We start from the raw sequence: 20,169 nt of genomic DNA on the forward strand, positions 1-20,169 counted from the left end.
TGTCTGACTTACTTCATTTAGTATGATAATCTCTAGGTCTATCTATATCAACGCAAATGACATTATTTTATTCCATTATGTACATCTTCTTTATCCATTCCTCTGTCAATGGACATTTAGGTTGCTTCCATGTATTGGCTACTGTAAATAGTCCTGCTATGAACACTGGGGTGCATATATCTTTTCAAGTTAAAGAGTTTTGGTCTTTTCCAAATATGTGCCCAACAGTAGGACTGCTGGCAGCTCTATTTTTAGTTTTCTGAGTAACCTTTATACTGTGTTCCACACTGGCTGTACCAATCTACATTCCCACCACAGAGTAGGAGGGTTTCCTTTTCTCCACACGTTCTCCAGCATTTGCTATCTGTAGACTTTTTAACAGCCATTCTTACTGGTGTGAGTCAGAATGTTTTGATTTGCATTTCTTTATACCTCATTATAGTTTTGATTTGCATTTCTTCAAGAGCCTTCTTTTGATTAGTGTTAGTATGATATATATTTTTTCCTCTCCTTTCACTTTTAACCTGTTTGTGTCTTTCAGGGTCTTGGTTTTTGTCTAATCTTTGGGTCTTGGTTTATTTGTCTAATATTATTTTAGGTCTTGGTATTTCTGTCTAACATTTGCCTTTGAGGGATATGCACACCACTTATAGGTGACTACTGATATGGTTAGGTTTAACTCTCTTATCCCATCCAGCCTTTGTTCCTTTTTTTCCTTCCATTTCTGCCTCCATTTGGGTTAACTGAGTGTGCTTTATAATTCTTTTGTATCCTTTTTTGGCTTATTAGCTATAACTTTAGCTATAGCTCTGTTATTTCAGAGGTATGTCAGAGGTTACAACATACATCTTTAACTTAGTATAATCTACTTGCAAGAAATGTTAAACAACTTCATGGATTATATGTGAACCATAACACTACCATTTCTCTTCTAATTTTTATGCTATTGTTGTTAAATTGTACTTAAACATATGTTAGAAATAACATAATGCAGTGTTGATAGCTTCATTTAAAGAGTTAATTTTCTTCTAAAGAGATGTGAATAATAAAAAAATCACATATATGTAGTTACTACTTCTGGAGCTCATTCCTTTGTGTAGATTTGTATTTCCATCTGCTATTATTTTCCTCCTTGCATAAACGACTTTTTAAAAAAACAAACAAAAAACAAACAAATGAAACACATCTCTTGTAATGCACTTCTGCTGGTGATGAATTCTTTATGCTTTTTTATGTCCAAAAATAAAAATCTTTAGTTCACCTTCATTTTCAAAAGATATTTTCTTTGGGTATAGTATTCAAGGTTGACTGTTCTTTTCTTTCAGTACTTTAGAGATGTTGCTGCTCTGTCTTCTGGCTTGGACTTTTCCAACGTGAAATCCACTGTCATCTTTATCTTTGTTTCACTCTATGAAATGTGACTGTTTTCTCTGGCTACTTTTCAAACTTTCTATCATTGATTTTGAGCTACTTTATTGTGATGTGCCATAGCTCAGTTGGTAAAGAATCTGCCTGCAATGCAGGAGATCCCCGTTCAATTCCTGGGTTGGGAAGATCCGCTGGAGAATGGATAGGCTACCCACTCCAGTATTCTTGGGCTTCCCTTGTGGCTCAGCTCGTAAAGAATCTCCTGCAATGGCGGGAGGCCTGGGTTTGATCCCTGGGTTGGGAAGATCCCCTGGAGAAGGGAAAGGCTACTCACTCCAGTATTCTGACCTGGAGAATTCTATGGACTACAGTCCATGGGTAACAAAGAGTTGGACATGACTGAGTGACTTTTACTTTCACTGGTATAATTTTGTGTTTCTTGAGCTTTGGGCTTATTGAGCATCTTAGGTTTGTGGGTTTATAGTTTTTATCAAGTACAGAAAATTCTGGGCCATTATCTCTTCAAATAATTTCTGGTTCCCCCTGCAATGTAATTTCAGCACTAACCATCTAGAGTTAGTGCAGATTTCACAGGTTAAGGACACAGTCCTAAACAAGACTCCTCTTACTTCAGACACCAGCCATAACTCTGGGGTTCCCAGGCCACCCACACTTCTGACTAACTGGTTATAAATTTGGGGGTTTCCATCATCCTCTGAGGTTCAACGACTTTCCCAAATGACAGAACTGGGTAAACACTATACACAGAACCGAGGAAAGTACTATATTATGATTTCTATTCTATTATAAAAGAATACAAATCAGGACAAGCCAAGTAAGAGATGCACAGGGCAAGGTCTGCGAAGCTTCTATGGAGCTCTGTGTCCCTAAGACAAGTCACCCTTTCAGCACACCACTGAGTATCATTAACCAGGGGAGCTCAATTGTGCTTCAGTGTCCAGAGTTTTTAACTGGGTTTCATTATGTAGACATGATTAACTGAATCACGGCCACATGACTGGACTCAATCTCCATGCTTCCTCCCTTTTTTGGAGATCAGGCTGATAATCTGATCTCAGGTTATCACCTGGCTGAAAGCCTCAACCTCTATTCATGTGGTTGCCCTTCTAGCATGGCAGGCTCTCATCCTAGAACTATATTGGGGCTCATGATGAGTCACCTCATTAGTATAAATGCAGGCATGGTCCCAGGAGCCCACCATGAAGAACATAGACACTTATCATTCAGGAAATTCCAAGGCTTTAGAAGCTCTGTCCCAGGAACCTTGGGCTAAGACCTGACAAATTCTTTATTTTACAGCATCCTCTCTTCCATTTATGTTAGTTTGCTTGAAGCCAGGTCCCACAGCTCCCTGATGCTCTTTTCATTTTCCTTTAATTCTTTTTTATGTCTCTGTGTCTCATTTTTGGTAGTTTATATTCTATGTCTTCAAGTTCACTATTCATTTCATTTGCAATGTTTAATCTGCTGTCAACCCATTCTGGTATATCTTTCACCCCAGACACCTTAGTTTTCATCTCTGTAAGTTCATTTTGGGTCTTTAAAAAAGTGTTCAGTTTTGATATTTATTTTAATATACTTATCTGCTAATTTTAAATTCTATGTCAGTTCAGAGTCAGTTTCAATTGATTCGTTTTTCTCCTAATCATCAATTGTATTCTTCTGTTTCCTGGCATGCCTGATGACGCCAGTCATTATGAATTTTGTCTTTTTGAGTGTTGGATATTTTTATATTCTTATTCTCAGCTTCTGAATAGAACATATTTTATATTCTGGGATGCTGTTAAGCCACTTTGAAAAACCTTTCATCCTTCTAGATTGTGCTTTCCTGATCTGTTAGACAGGACCCAGCACTGTCTATTCTGGGGCTAATTATTCTCCCCCACTACTGAGGCAGGTGGCTCAGAGGATAAAGTGTCTGCCCACAATGTGGGAGACCTGGGTTTGATTCCTGAGTCAGGAAGATCCCCTGGAGAAGGAAATGGCAACCCACTCTGGTACTCTTGCTTGGATAATTCCATGGATGGAGAAGCCTGGTAGGTTACAGTCCATGCGGTCGTAAAGAGTCAGACACGACTGAGCGACTTCACTTTCACTACTGGGGCAAGATCTGCCAATATAGGAGACACAGGTATGATCCCTGGGTTGGGAAGATCTCCTGGAGAAGGAAATGGCAACCCACTCTAGTATTCTTGCCTGGGAAGTCCCATGAACAGAGGAACCTGGTGGGCTACAGTCCATGGAGTTGCAAAATAGTCAGACTCAACTTAGTGACTAAATAACAACTGAGGCAAGACTCCTATGACTACTCAAAGTGCTGTGTCTATGAAGTTTTCCAGCCTGGGTGGTGGGGTCAGATACTATTCTTGGCTCTGTGTGACCCACAGGTATTGTCTCAGTTTTGGTTGCAGACAGTCAGAAATGACTGAGCAACTTTCACTTCACTTCTTCACCTTTGGTTACTATCCTCACATATATCTGCTGGATACGCATAGAGGAGTTCTGAAGATCTCTGGAGTTTCTCTCTGTGCACTTCTTTCCTCTTTGGTGCTCTGCCTTGAGAATTCTAGCTACTTTTCCTTCCAGATTCTCAACTCTCCTAAACTCAGGGAGTTCGCTGAACTCCGCTTAGGGTCCCCATCAATACACTGTGGCTTCGAAACTCTCTCAAGGAAATTATAAGGCTAACCTTGTTTGTTTTCTCTTTCTCAGGAATCACTCTTATCTTTTGTTGCCAGATGTTTGGCCTGTTGAAAACCACTGTTTTGTATTTCTTGCCTGATGTTTTTTGTTGTTTCAAGTGGCAAGGCAAATCCAGTCCCAGTTCCTCCATTTTGGTAATAAACAGAAGATCTATTGATTTTGTATGTTAATTTTATTTCCTACTATTTTACTGAATTCTTTTATTGTTTGAGTTTTATCAATGATTCTCTTAAATTTCCAGGTTTACTGTCAAGCCATCTATGAGTAGATACTTCTTCAACTATTCTTTTTTTTTTTAATTTTGTACTGAAGTAGGGCTTCAGCTCAGTTGGTAAAGAATCCGCCTGCAATGCAGGAGACCTGGGAGCGATCCTTGGGTTGGGAAGATCCCCTGGAGAAGGGAAAGGCTACCCACTCCAGTATTCTGGCCTGGAGAATTCCATGGACTGTATGGTCTATGGGGTTGCAAAGAGTCGGACACAACTAAGCAACTTTCACTTACTATAGCCAATTAACAATGTCTTCAACCATTTTTATGCCTCTAATTGTTTTCTCTTGTATAATTACTCTAGCACAGTGTTGAACAGTACTGGAGACAGTGGCATTCCTGCCCTGTTTCTGATCTTAATAGAAAGGCCTTTAATATTTCCTTATCAAATAACACACTGGCTTTAGCATTAGGTATATACATTGTAACAAAGTTAAGGAACTATCTCAAATACCTACTTTCTAGAGCAGTTTTTTTTTTGGCTGTGCCATATGGCATGTGGAATCTTATCAACGGTTCCCCAACCAGGTATTGAACCTGTGACCTCTGCAGTGGAAGCATGGAGCCTTAACTATTGGACTGCCAGGGAAGTCCCTTGAGCATTTCTATGAATGGTAGTTAAAATTTTGTCCAAAATTATTTCAGCATCTGTTGAGACAATCATGATTTTTCTCTTAGATACAATATGTGATATTAATAAAGATCTTAATTTTGAACCAATTTTGACTTCCTGGAATAAATCCCAGGGGGTTATGTGCATCTGCTTGGTAATATTTTGTTACTTTTTATCATTAATCATGAATTAGGTTCATTTGCAGTTTTCTTTTTTGTACTGTCTTTACTTGGTTTACATATCAGTTTAATAGTTATTTCATAGAAAGAGCTATGGAGTTTTTCTTCCTTTTCAATTCTCTGGAATAATTTACTGAGCATTAGGACTCTCTGCTATAAAACCCTCAAAGAGCAGAGAGTCCTAATGCCTAATGCTCCTCCACGTCATTTCTTATTTTGTGTATTAGTGCTCTCTTCTTTTTCTTGATGCAATTAGCTAATTGTTGGTCTATTTTGTTAATGTTTTCCCCATAGCAAGATTTCAATTTACTAAAAATGCTACTGTTTTTTAAATTCTCTGTCTCTTTAGGTTTTGATCATTATTGGAGGTGAGTGATGGGTATATGGAGGTTCATAGATCACTCTGGATTTGTAGATGCTCAAAATTCTCCATAATAAAAATTTGAAAATTATATATACATATGGTATAAAATCAAACAGTATATAAAAACTTGTGATGGAAACCACCATTCTACCAACCTACCCTATCCATGGACCTTTAGCCCTATTTCTTTTGAATCACTTATGTTTTTATTTCTTTTGCTGCTTACCTCTATAATTAAACATAAATTTAAAATAAACATAAATTACTTAAGTATAATGAAATACTATGTTACAATTACTTTTCTTTATAGCTTTATCAACTTTAGACAATATTTATGACTCTCTGCTAGGGAAGACGAGGATTTAGCTCATTTATACTGGCCCACTTTACTCCCCTTTACCCAGTATCTGTGGTTATGATTTTTAGTTTTTGTATTGGTTATCTCTGTAAATGAGAAATAATCTATTTATACATTTAATTTTCACCCCATTTCATCTTAGTGCCTTAAGCTCTATTTACAGGATGATGACAATAGCACTTCTACCTTTGTTTTCTCTTTTTCTCCTTCACATTTTGGCAGTATTTTGACTTACATTGTTCAGGTTGCTTAAATACTGTTCTGCAACTATAATAAAATTTTCTTCAGTTTATTCATAAGATGACTTTAGGTGTTATACATTAAAATATTTTACAACATTTTGACTCTAAATACTGTTGAATGTCAGTTAAGCAGCATACCAGGAATGCACATCATTTCTTACTGGTCCAATATCATGCCCCTTGGGCATTCAAAGGAGAATATGCCAGGCACTGAAGTTAAATGAACTTTGTTCTTTTTCTTTTTTTAAGGTGAGGCACCCTAAAGGAAATCAGTCCTGAAAATTCATTGGAAGGACCGATGCTGAAGCTGAAACTCCAATACTTTGGCTACCTGATGTGAAAAGCTGACTCATTCATTGGAAAAGACCCTGATGCTGGAAAAGACTAAAGGCGGGAGGAGAAGGGGACAACAGAGGATGAGATGGTTGGATGGCATCACCGACTCAATGAACATGAAGTTGAATAAACTCTGAGAGTTGGTGATGGACAGGGAGGCCTGGCATGCTGTAGTCCATGGGGTTGCAAAGAGTCAGACACAACTGAGCGACTGAACTGAACTGAAGGTGAGGCTTTACTGGGGTCCCTTGAACTTCCTTTTCTTACTTTCCATCAGTTGTTTATAATCCTGTCATATTTTAGTTTACATCATGTTTATACATGACTTCAGAGTTTTTTTCATTTTTTTTTAGAGTTTCTAATTGCCTTTCTTCAGCTTGTTGACACATAATGCTGCATTTTCATCATACTCTCCGGTTCCCCTGTTCTTAAATATAAAAACTATTGCATGGACTCACTCCTCCCCTCCTAGCTCCTTCCCAGAGAAATCCCCTATCTTCTCTATTCTACAGTGGCTGCTCTTCAGTTGCCAACCTGGGACTTTATTTCACTGATTCTCTGAAGTGAATCCATTGTTTCCTAGATCTCATGCATTTCTTCTTCTTGGTTTATTTAAGTTGCTATAGTATATATTCAAGTAACTCTCCAAGAAAACAGGATATAAACTTTCTGAGTTTGTAAATGTCTTTATTCTAAACTCATATCTGATCTACAGTTTGGCAGGATATAGAAATCTGAGTTCAAATTCATTTCCCCAGAGTTGCCAATGAGAATGTAATACCACCCCAATTCTTATTCCTATTAGGGTGACCTGGTTTTTCTCTCTGGAGGATTTCAGTGGCTTTCTAAAATTTCAAGAGGACTTGTTTATGCATGTCTTTTTTAAATTCATTGTGTTTGGCACTCAGAGGCTCCTTTCAACCAAAAGACTTATATTCTGAATATTCTGGTTCTGTGGGCAGTGACTGGAGGGAACGTGAGAGCTGGGTTGGAGGGTCATATTCTGTTTTTGATCACGTGATGGCCACACAGGCATGATGTGTTTCCCCAAGAAAGTAAACAGGAATCTGAAGGAGTTTCCCACTGGGTTTCTGCTCTTTGGACACATCCTATCACTCCTGTCTTTCCAATCTTGTATTATTTATTTGATGATTCTGTATTACTTCTTTGATGATTTCCTTCTTTTCACTTTCCCTCTTCTTTCTCCCCTAGACTCCAGTTAGTGAGATGCTGAAATTCTTGAATTGGTCCTTTATGTCATCACTTATGACTCTCTCTCTCTCTCTCTCTAACATGTGTGCATTTATGTGCCCCAGAGACATCCTTAACTTTATTGCTAGGCCTTACACTGAAATTTAAATTTTGGCACTTCCACTTTAAAATTTGCACAGCTCTTTCTTGTATCAACTCTATTCTTGTCTTATATAATCTCTCTGAATATAGTAATTATTTTTTTAAAAAAGACTTTTTAAGAACAGTTTTAGCCTTACAGAAAAGTTGAGAAGATAGTTTCAAGTTCCCATATATCTGCACCCAGGTCTCTAATTATTAACATCTTGCATTAGCATTTGTTATAATTAATAACCCAATATTGATGCATTGCTATTACTATTATTCAAGGCTATACTTAACTCACATTTTCTCCAGTCAGTTCAGTTCAGTCGCTCAGTCGTGTCCGACTCTTTGCAACCCCATGAATTGCAGCACCCCAGGCCTCCCTGTCCATCACCAACTCCCAGAGTTTACTCAAACTCAGGTCCATCAAGTTGGTGATGCCATCCAGCCATCTCATCCTCTGTCATCCCCTTTTCCTCCTGCCCCCAATCCCTCCCAGCATCAGGGTCTTTTCCAACGAGTCAACTCTTCACATCAGGTGGCCAAAGTATTGGAGTTTCAGCTTCAGCATCAGTCCTTCCTATGAACACCCAGGACTGATCTCCTTCAGGATGGACTGGCTGGATCTCCTTCCAGTCCAAGGGACTCTCAAGAGTCTTTTCCAACACCACAGTTCAAAAGCATCAATTTTTTGGTGCTCAGCTTTCTTCACAGTCCAACGCTCACATCCATACATGACCACTGGAAAAACCATAGCCTTGACCAGACGGACCTTTGTTGGCAAAGTAATGTCTCTGCTTTTTAATATGCTGTCTAGGTTGGTCTTAACTTTCCTTCCAAGGAGTAAGCGTCTTTTAATTTCATGGCTGCAGTCACCATCTGCAGTGATTTTGGAGCCCCAAAAAATAAAGTCTGACACTGTTTCCACTGTCTCCCCATCTATTTCCCATGAGGTGATGGGACCAGATGTCATAATCTTAGTTTTCTGAATGTTAAGCTTTAAGCCAACTTTTTCACTTTCCTCTTTCACTTTCATTAGTTGCTACCTAATGTCTTTTCTTCTGTAGTAGCATCTCATATCACATTTAATTGTTCCTCCTTAAGCTGCTTTTGGCTCAGACAGTTTTTCAGACTTCCCTTGTTTCTGAAGACCTTGATAATTTTGACAAGTACTGGCCAGACACTATCTAGGATGTTCCTCTACTGAAATCTGTCTTAACATGCTCCAAGTGCAGTCTGGCTGCACTTTATATTTGGGAACCAGGTAAGCAGTCAAATGGTCAACTGCTCTGTACCCCAACCTTCAGTGATTCCCCATTCCTAATACTTCACATCAGCTCTGCCAACTCTGAGTTCATAGCCTCCTTGGGAGATCCTAATGAGCAGAGTGGAATAGAGTAGCTCACTTCTCCACTGCAGCCCATACATAGCCCCTTGCTCTGGGCTGTGGTCTCCTTTGCTTGCTTCCACTTTCTATCTTCAAGAAATACTAGATCTCCTGTACACTGATTTTTTTCCTCCTCTCTTCCTCTCTGACATTCCACTCACTTTCACTGGTTTATTCCTTTTAACATATCAATATTTATCTTCAGAGGAGTTTGGAAAAGAATGAGAGGGGTAGCAGTCTGTCCTCTTTTATGAGCAGACTCCACATATCCACTTTTTATATAAAAATAAAACTTCTTATATTTAAGGGAAGGAAGTAAAAATGTCCACTAATTTTGTTGTTTGTTCATAACTCTCTTGGCATAACTTAGTTTAATTCCTGTCAAAGCTTTTATTAAAGCTTCTGATAAAACTCAGTCAGGGTAGTCCCCACAGAAAAAAGAAATCTCCCACATGAATCCTTGATGAAGCAACTAAGTGAAGAGTTGTGGGTAAGGGAACAAACAAGGGAATGGAAGGTGCCAGGGATGAGCAACAGAAAGATACTGTTACAATCCCTAGGGCCAAGGGACCAGGGAGGACCAGACCAACAGGAGCCCAGTAAGCACCTCAAAAGCTGGATTATAGAGAAACATACAATTACTATGCTGAAGCAAACAGCTGGGAAGACATGCAAACTTCTTTCTTCTCTGCACTCCCACCTCCTGCCAGTGTGAGCCACTGGCCAGACCACCCTGAAGCTAGTCAGCAAACGGAGTAAAAAAGATGCAGTTTATAGGAGACAGAGTAGGGCCGGGAATGGATGGAGTGGGTGAGGGTGAGGGGTGGCTGAAGAATTTACAGAAAACATAAGTATGAAAGCATAAAATTTGGTTTTATACATGATGGTCTCGATTAAATGTGAAAAACTTAACAATCTTCATTCCCATGAATATTTTTTAAAGGGGAACAAAAATATGTTGTAGAAGAGTTTAATAATCAAAGCTATCATGCAGATTAAAATAAGCTCAAAACTCCTGCACATAAAATAAATTACATCCAAACTTCATTTTCTGAACATGCAAACTGTTCCAACAATTAGAATCTGTCATACAGTGTTAGAAGTTAGGACAGTGGTTCCCCTATGGTGACAGGGACTGGGAGGGAGCATGAAGAGTTTGGGGGTGCTGGTAATGTATGGTTTCTTCATCTGGGTGCTAGTTATACAGAAGTGCTCACATTGTGAAAATTAATTGATGCATCATGATTAGTGTGTTTTTATGTGTGTATATGTTGCAATTCAAAAATCTAAAAGAAAAAAAAAGATGGTAGCCACAAATACAACTTAAAAAGACCTAAAGTATGTCCATGCATCTTTCTGCCCTTTTTTAGGCATCCTCACTAACAGTCAACAAGGATTTACTAGAACAACTCAAAAAATGATGTGTATTCAACAGAAATGAAAGGCAGATCTCGGCTTCAAGGAATTTGTGAACTACTTAGGAAAATGTAATATTTAGATATGGAATACATTATTAACAAGCAATGTATCAAGCTATGAAGAATGCTGTAATAAAAACAGATTCAATATTGGCATGCAACTGATTCTCATCAGAAGGCCTGGATATAAATATTCCCCCACTGGGCTCTTTCTGTTGGAGATCTCTTTCTCTTTAACCTTAATGAAGGTCAACTTGATTAGCCAGGTCAAATGCCTGATTTCAGGAGGTGCTTCTGTGATTGCTGTGGGTGGGCAAAGGGGGACCCTAAGTAAGGCCTCTCTCTTCTGCTTCAGTGGGAGTAGCCCTATTTCATCTGGGCTATAATATATATATACTATTATCTGTTTTATACTATCTGTTTATACTATTATCTGTATCAACTTTTACTTAACAAAAGGATTTTGCTGCTAAAATAAGCTTGGAAACCACTTGTCTAGAAATCTAATCTCTAAATTTGTATATCTCAATTGACATATCTTACAGTTGAAAAAAATTTTAAAGCCTCTGAAACTCTAAAAATAAACCTATTTTAAAAGGAAATGAAAATTACCTGAAGTAAAGGAATAAAATCATCTTGTTCTAGAGAGTTGCAGCTGGGCTTTGCAAGAAGACAGATAAACTTAGAGGCATCATCATGATGGTTACTCAGCAACCTAGAAAAGAAATGACCGCTTAGGAAGATTGGCTACTGTGAACAGTCACCACAACATCAATAGTTGGGAATTTCAGCCTGGTCTGAAGGCCATTTAGGTCAAGAATCAAGTGCTCTCTTTTCAAGGATTAAAAAAAAAAAAAGGAAAAATCTCCATGCTGCTGATGTTGTCCAAGGGCGTTCTTAATAAAAGCTCAACAAGATGGTATATTATTTTTGTAGAATGCTTCTGAGACCACCAGGTCAACTGAACTAATGCAGGTAAAAATACACCTGAAGAATGTCCATTCAGATTAGCTCAGGGTATCTGGAACCAGAACTCCAGAGCTGCCCACAAGAAGGGAACGTATCTGATGGACCACCATGTACCACGTAAGACATGAACTTCTGTTTGTCCAGGTCTGCAGACATTTAGGACCAATCTGAGTGGGCTTTTGAAATGAGACTCTGAAGGACCAGGCTTAAGAAAAAATGAAGGCCCTATTAAATCTTAAAGCTCTAAGAATTTCTCATATCCAGCTAATTGCTGGACATTTCCATTTAGATGCTATACTCACAATAGCAAAGTCAAAATAGTGAAAACCAAATTTAGAATCTTCTTCTCAAAGTCAGTTCTTTTCATGGATGTCTATTTTTGTTAATGGTGGTACCACTCCAAGTTATTTGGGCTTGAATATTTGAAGTCATTTCAAACTTATTTCTCTTCCTTATTCTCCACATCCAATTAGTCTCCAAACTTTTTTGCTTTTCTTCCTTAATCATTTATTGAATGCTAATTGTGTGCCAGATACTGTGTCTGGCCTTGTGTATATTTGGAATACAAAGAAAATAAGACATGGTTTTGTGCCGTATAAGGAGCTTACAGTCTAGTGAGAGAGATACACCAATAAGATCATACTCTTGGATAATCTTATTAGAGAAATAATAAATTCAGGGTGTCATGGAAGGACATGGGATGGCCAGTGAGATTCCCTGAAGAGTTGTGAAATGGAAAAGGGGCTGCTGTGGATCAAGAGGGCTGCATGTACAAATGCCTGGTATGAGAGTGCACAAATTATCTGGGCAACTGCAAGCACTGGAGGTAGGAAGGGAAGGGGACATGAGCATTAGGATCAGATCCTGGAGGCCCTTTCACATTCAGGTCCAGGTCAAGTCCAGGTCAAGAAGCCTGGACTTCCGCCTACTCACAGAAAAATTTTAACTTGGACAGGGACATGATCAGATGTGTTTTTCATAAATACCAGGCAGAAGTTTGTCTAAGGGCTTGAACAAGAATACTGGCAGCGTGAGACGAACAGAAAGGGGCAAATACAGTTGAAAATGAAAGGGCGTGGTAGCTGATTGGTGTGGAGGGGTAGAAGTGGGCAAAGTCCATGATGACTTCCAGGTTTCCAGCCTGGACCACTAGGTGCTTGGAATATAGGATGGGAACACATTTTAAACAACCATTTCTTCCTTCCTGTTTCCAGTTTACCACTAAGTCCAGGGTCTTTTTATTTCATGCTGAGACTTTCAGAAGGGAAGAGGGTGAAAACAGGCTTCAGTGTCCATGCAACCTCACATCACAGATAATTCATCATTCTTAAACATTTTTTGATTATATCATTCCCTTTTCCAAAAATGTTCAACAGTTTTCTACCACTTATATGAGGAAATCTAGATATCTAAGTCTGGCATTTAAGGCCCTCTTTAACTAGGCTAGAGCCAGTATGCCTATCTCACCACTTTGCTAAACTGAAACATCCACTCTGGGCAGCCGGCCTGACCCACTCTGCTCTGAGTGTGCCGTGGGCATTCTTGTCTCAGCGCCATTTCTCATGCTGTTTATCTCTCCTAGAAAACCACCTCTCCCAACTTTGCTTTCTGAATACTGGTTATTCTTTAAGGTCCAGCTAATAACTCACCTCTTTCAAAAAGCCTTCTCTGATAACTAAATCCCTTACTGATCTTTGTACTATATTTAGTTTATGTGTATTACATATGCCATTGTACCATGAATTTCCTTTTATTTCTCTGGCACCTAAAGGGCAGGCAAAGTTATAGCTCTTTTTTTTTTCCCCTTTAGCACTAGAAACAGTGACTTTCATACAGAAGATTCTTAAAAAATGTTTGTGATCTGACCAACAGATATCCACTTAACTGATTCTATTTGTGATTATTAAAGTCATACTGCTGCTGCTGCTGCTGCTAAGTCGCTTCAGTCGCGTCCGACTCTGAGCGACCCCATAGACGGCAGCCCACCAGGCTTCCCCGTCCCTGGGATTCTCCAGGCAAGAACACTGGAGTGGGTTGCCATTTCCTTCTCCAATGCATGAAAGTGAAAAGTGAAAGTGAAGACGCTCAGTCATGTCCGACTCCAAGCGACCCCATGGACTGCAGCCTACCAGGCTCCTCCGTCCATGAGATTTTCCAGGCAAGAGTACTGGAGTGGGGTGCCATTGCCTTCTCCGATTAAAGTCATAGAACACTCTTTAAAGTTATTTTCCTTATCATTCTTCAGCATGCTTAAGGCTCCCAAAGTTAAATAAATACACGTTTCAGAAAGAGATCAGTGAAACATGCTGATGGGACCCATCTCTTACGATTTGAAAACGAGTGGGAGGATCACAATCAAAAGGCAGTGAGGTCTTTGGAAAATAGTATTTTCATGAAGAAAAGATAGCAGCACTATGTACAAACTGCACAGATATACCAGATGAGAGAGATTCTGAGAGGGTAAAGTTAAGTCAGGTATGGCCTTTTGGTATTAGAAGCATGCAACACAAAGAAGAGATGAATTATGATGTTCAACCAGTGCTAGAGGCTGGTGAACTTCATACGGCAGGAGAAAAAGAGATAATAAAAGTCACGAAAACTGGAGAAAGAAGGTAAACATAGCTATTCTAAACTATCTTCCAGAGCTCTTAAGATGAAATGTTGTTTTGTTAATGAACAAATGATACCTTGACATGAAAAGGTAAGAGCAAGTAAAGCATATAAAAGTTGGAGCAAGAACTAAACAGACATTTCTCCAAGAAAGACATACAGATGGCTAACAAACACATGAAAAGATGCTCAACATCACTCATTATCAGAGAAATGCAAATCAAAACCACAATGAGGTACCATTATACGCCAGTCAGGATGGCTACTATCCAAAAGTCTACAAGCAATAAATGCTGGAGAGGGTGTGGAGAAAAGGGAACCCTCTTACACTGTTGGTGGGAATGCAAATTAGTACAGCCACTATGGAAAACAGTGTGGAGATTTCTTAAAAAGCTGGAAATAGAACTGCCATATGACTCAGCAATCCCACTTCTGGGCATACACACCAAGGAAACCAGATCTGAAAGAGACACGTGCACCCCAATGTTCATCGCAGCACTGTTTATAATAGCCAGGACATGGAAGCAACCTAGATGCCCATCAGCAGACGAATGGATGAGGAAGCTGTGGTACATATACACCATGGAATATTACTCAGCCATTAAAAAGAATTCATTTGAATCAGTTCTAATGAGGTGGATGAAACTGGAGCCCATTATACAGAGTGAAGTAAGCCAGAAAGATAAAGACCATTACAGTATACTAACACATATATATGGACTTTAGAAAGATGGTAACGATAACCCTATATGCAAAACAGAAAAAGAGACTCAGATGTATAGAACAGACTTGTGGACTCTGGGAGAAGGCGAGGGTGGGATGTTTCAAGAGAACAGCATCAAAACATGTATATTATCTTGGGTGAAACAGATCACCAGCCCAGGTTGGGTGCATGAGACAAGTGCTCGGGCCTGGTGCACTGGGAAGACCCAGAGGGATCGGGTGGAGAGGGAGGTGAGAGGGGGGACCAGGATGGGGAATACATGTAAATCCATGGCTAATTCATTTCAATGTATGACAAAAACTACTGTAATGATGTAAAGTAATTAGCCTCCAACTAATAAAAATAAATGGAAAAAAAAAAAAGTTGGAGCAATATTACCGACTCTGAGATGAGTTTTGTCACAAAGTTGGTAATCTAGGAACTCAAAAAGAAATGCTGTGGAGCAACCTCTTTCCCTTAAAAATGTCTTGACTGGAGCAGAAACAGTTGACAAAGAATACAGAGGAAATGGGCAGCAGAACAGGGAAGGGAGGGGGATCAGAGGCAGGCGAACAAAAGTCTGGTGAGGAGTTCATGCTCGAAACACTCAGAAGAGGGCCAGAAACCTCCACCCCATTAGCACTGGGACAGGAGGAAAATTATTTACTGTTATGCTGTGACTTTTGTATTTGACTTTCCCCACAAGGTTATATAGAGCCTATTATTGGTGTAAGTCAGCATGAATATGTATATACCAATATGTTTTACTTCTGTTATTTTTTTTGTACTTGAAAGTCTTAATATGATAAAGTTGGACCCAGGTCACTAAAAAGGGCACAATTTGTAAAAAATTATAAACACATGTCTTCTTCAAGGTAAGTGTGGTAATTCAAACCATCATGCTTAGTTGCTTCAGCTCAGCTCAGTTCAGTCGCTCAGTCATGTCCGACTCTTTGCGACCCCATGAGTCGCAGCACTCCAGGCCTCCCTGTCCATCACCAACTCCCGGAGTTTACCCAAACTCATGTCCATAGAGTCGGTGATGCCATCCAACCATCTCATCCTCTGTCGTCCCCGTCTCCTCCTGCCCCCAGTCCATCCCAGCATCAGGGTCTTTTCCAATGAGTCAACTCTTCGCATGAGGTGGCCAAAGTACTGGAGTTTCAGCTTCAACATCAGTCCTTCCAATGAACACCCAGGACTGATCTCCTTTGGGATGGACTGGCTGGATCTCCTTGCAGTCCAAGGGACTCTCAAGAGTCTTTTCCAACACCACAGTTCAAAAGCATCAATTCTTCGGCACTCAGCTTTCTTCACAGTCCAACTCTCACATCCATATGTGACTACTGGAAAAACCACAGCCTTGACCAAACGGACCTTTGTTGGCAAAGTAATGTCTCTGCTTTTTAATATGCTATCTAGGTTGGTCATAACTTTCCTTCCAAGGAGTAAGCGTATTTTAATTTCATGGCTGCAGTCACCATCTGCAGTGATTTTGGAGCCCCAAAAAATAAAGTCTGACACTGTTTCCACTGTTTCCCCATCTATTTGCCATGAAGTGTTGGGACCAGATGCCATGATCTTAGTTTTCTGAATGCTGAGCTTTAAGCCAACTTTTTCACTTTCCTCTTTCACTTTCATCCTAGCCATACGTAGTGCTTCTTTAAAGCACCCTGGTTTTTAAAAGGCATTTTGAGCGCGCAAGAGAGGAGCTGCCACTAGAGGGCGCTCCAGTCATTATAGTATCTGGCCAGAAAATAGAAAAAAAGACCTTACATAGGATTTTTTTTTTTAAAAATGAAATAAAGACAGGGACAGTTGGTCATGCTATATGTTTCATAAGCAGTTTTCTGCAGTAACAGAAAATGAGGACTTATGCTTCATGTCTTTTTACCCCCTTTGACTTTGCAGAAATCTCTTTTCCTTGGAGATAAAGTGAAAATAATTCATCTCAATAAAGAAATACAGCTGTTGTGGATGCTGCTGCTCTATCCACCAACATAAATGTCCACTTTATCTCAGTGACACAGAGTCTTAAGACCAAAAAATTTTGGCTATTACTATCCTTAACATTATAAAGTTAATTGTAGGTAAACAAATTGATTACTGGTTTTCTTCTGCCATAGTCAGCTTCAGGCTCACAAACACAGGGTCCTCACATAGTGAAAATAACTTAGAATGCATAGTGAAAGTAACTTAGAATACAAGCTCTTCTGTCTGGCTGTAATCATTTATAGAATGAACTACTTCCTTTTATTTATTTTTGAATTTCCCAGGTTGTTCAAACTTTTATCTGAAACAATCACAACTCACTCTTGCTGCTCTCCCAGATTGTTAGAGGGTTTTTGCCAACAATGCTGAATTCAGGGGCTGAAGATACCCTGACAAGAGCTGTGTAACATCCCTATTCTTTCTACTCTTTGTTCACACTCCACCTGAGGCCTCTTTTGGGGCCTGGCACCTACCCAGGGGAGAGAAGGTAGCCGAAAGCCAGAATATCTACACATTTCAAGTTCTTCAATTCTGCTACTGTTATATGCTGATTTAAAATAACAACAATAGTAACTAATAATAGACAAGCAGACCACCCTGCTGAAGTCCTGGCTTTACTGGTGGGGAAAGGAGAGGGAATCCGAGGCCTTTGGTTCTATTTTCTTCCCTCTGGTTCTAGATGCCACAATAGCCAGAATGGCAAATACCATTTTTTTTTTTTTTAAACTGGCTTACTCCTGCCTAATTAGTGCTTTTTGCTAATTCTGGACTCCAAGGAATTATTCTACTTTTATTACTGCTTAACCATACACTGAAAAAAAAAACCCATTTTTTAGACTTCTATCCAGCTGTGTCTTATTCACAATAGGAGAGAGGGAATGGTGACCATGGCCCTGACTTCTGGAGGGTCATTCCACTAGTGTATAAGGAATGATTCTTCCATGGCCACTGCAATCCTTGGTATTTGAACGACTTAGAACTATTCCCTGTAACAAAATGATCAAAATTCACCTGGAAAACATGAAGCACTTATAACTTTTAGCTTCGGTGTGAACTGGTTGTCTTATTTCTCCTGATCACTTTGCTGCTGTTCAGTCACTTAGTCGTATTTGACTCTTTGCGGCTCCAGGGACTGCAACACCCCAGGTTTCCCTGTCCTTCACCATCTCCCAGAGCTTGCTCAAACTCATGTCCATTGAGTTAGTGATGCCATACAACCATCTCATCCTCTGTCGTCCTCTTTTCCTCCTGCTTTCAGTCTTTCCCAGCATCAGCGTCTTTTCCAGTGAGTCAGTTCTTCACATCAGGTGGCCAAAATATTGGCATTTCAGCCTCAGCATCAGTCCTTCCAATGAATATTCAGGATTGATTTCCTTTAGGACTGACTGGTTTGATCTCCTTGCAGACCAAGGGACTCTCAAGAGTCTTCTCTAACACCACGGTTCAAAAGCATCAATTCTTCAGCAATCGGCTTTCTTTATGGTACAAACTCTCACATCCATACAACTGTTGGAAATATCACAGCTTTGACTAGACAGACCTTTGTTGGCAAAGTAATGTCTCTGCTTTTTAATATGCTCTCTAGGTTTGTCATAGCTTTTCTTCCAAGCAGCAAGCATCTTTTAATTTCATGGCTGTAGTCAGCATCTGCAGTGATTTTGGAGCGCAAGAAAATAGTCTGTCACTGTTTCCATTGTTTCTCCATCTATTTGCCATGAAGTCATAGGACTGGATGCCATGATTTTTGTTTTTTGGATGTTCAGTTTTAAGCCAGCCTTTTCACTCTCCTCTTTCACTTTCATCAAGAGGCTCTTGAGTTCCTCTTCACTTTTTGTCATAAGGGTGGTGTCATCTGCATATCTGAGCTATTGATGTTTCTCCCAAATCTTAATTTCAGCTTGTGCTTCATCCAACCCTGCATTTCCCAAGATATGCTCTGCATATAAGTTAAGTAAGCAGGGTGACAATACACAGCCTTGACGTGCTCCTTTCCCAGTTGGGGACCAGCCTGTTGTTCCATGTCAGGTTCTAACTGCTGCTTCTTGACCTGCAGACAGGTTTCTCAGGAGGGAGGTAAGGTGGTCTGCTATTCCCATCTCTTTAAGAAGTTTTCCACAGTTGGTTGTGATCCACACAGTCAAAGGCTTTAGCACAGTCAATGAAGCAGATATTTTTCTGGAATTCTCTAGCTTTTTCTATAATTCAACAGATGTTGGCAATTTTATCTCCGGTTCCTCTGTCTTTTCTAAATCCAGCTTGAACATCTGGAAGTTCACATTTCAAGTTCTGCTGAAGCCTAGCTTGGAGAATTTTGAGCATTACTTTGCTAGCGTGTGAAATGAATCCAATTGTGTGGCAGTTTGAAAATTCTTTGGCACTGCCTTTCTTTGGGATTGGAATGAAAACTGACCTTTTCCAGTCCTGTGGCCAATGCTGAGTTTTCCAAATTTGCTGGTATACTGAGCGCATCACTTTAACAGCATCATCTTTTAAGATTTGAAATAGCTCAGCTGGAATTCCAACACCTCCACTAGTTTTGTTTGTAGTGATGCTTCCTAAGGCCCACTTGACCTCATACTCCAGTATGTGTGGCTCTAGGTGAGTGATCACACCATCATGGTTATCTGGGTCATGAAGATCTTTCCTGTATAGTTCTTCTGTGTATTCTTGCTACCTCTTCTTAATATCTTCTGCTTCTGTTAGGTCTATGCTGTTTTTGTCCTTTACTGTGCCCATCTTTGCATGAAGTGTTCCCTGGTATCTCTAATTTTCTTGAAGAGATCTCTAGTCTTTCCCATTCCTGATGACTTTAGTTCTATTGTAATGCAAGAAGAACTTGGTGAATTCAACTTGTGGTTAGATTTTTCAAAATAAGAATATAGTTATTAATCACCTATGGTGTTCTCAAGCATCATACTAGTGAGGGCTTTGAGGTGGCAGGAAAGGATTAGAGGAGACTGTAAGCTGAGTTTTGCTGCTATCATATGCTTACTTTAAATAACAGTGATGATAGTGATGGCAGGTGAACAGCATTTCCCAGTAGTTCATCAGGAAGGGTATCCAGCCCAGAAAGTGAGAACAACATACTTAAAGAAGGCTGATCAGTTAAAAGAGGTAGAAGGGGCAAGCTATAACATTCCCTTAAATTGTGCATAAATATATCAAGAAATAATTTCTAAAGAAAGAAGGGAGAAAAAAGAAAAGAGAGAAGAAAGTTGGATTTAAATTCAAGAGAACTTGTCAGGATAGTAAAATCCAGGAGTATATTTATAAATATACTAACCCTTTGTTCCTTAACTGGAG

The 20,169-nt window shown here is 39.6% G+C and overlaps 1 protein-coding gene across 3 annotated transcripts in view; it reads right to left on the reverse strand.

The window, feature by feature from the left end:
* The window catches only part of PPP2R3A (protein phosphatase 2 regulatory subunit B''alpha), a 218,635-nt gene that overhangs the window by 106,776 nt on the left and 91,690 nt on the right, over window positions 1–20,169 (reverse strand). For all 3 annotated transcript variants that reach the window (XM_020889172.2, XM_020889171.2, XM_020889173.2), the window contains one exon: window positions 11,205–11,307. In XM_020889172.2, the coding sequence (XP_020744831.2) occupies window positions 11,205–11,307 (103 nt within the window). The remainder of the gene's footprint in view (window positions 1–11,204; window positions 11,308–20,169) is intronic.

This window comes from Odocoileus virginianus, chromosome 4 (genome assembly GCF_023699985.2).
Source record: "Odocoileus virginianus isolate 20LAN1187 ecotype Illinois chromosome 4, Ovbor_1.2, whole genome shotgun sequence".
NCBI classification, from domain to species: domain Eukaryota; kingdom Metazoa; phylum Chordata; class Mammalia; order Artiodactyla; family Cervidae; genus Odocoileus; species Odocoileus virginianus.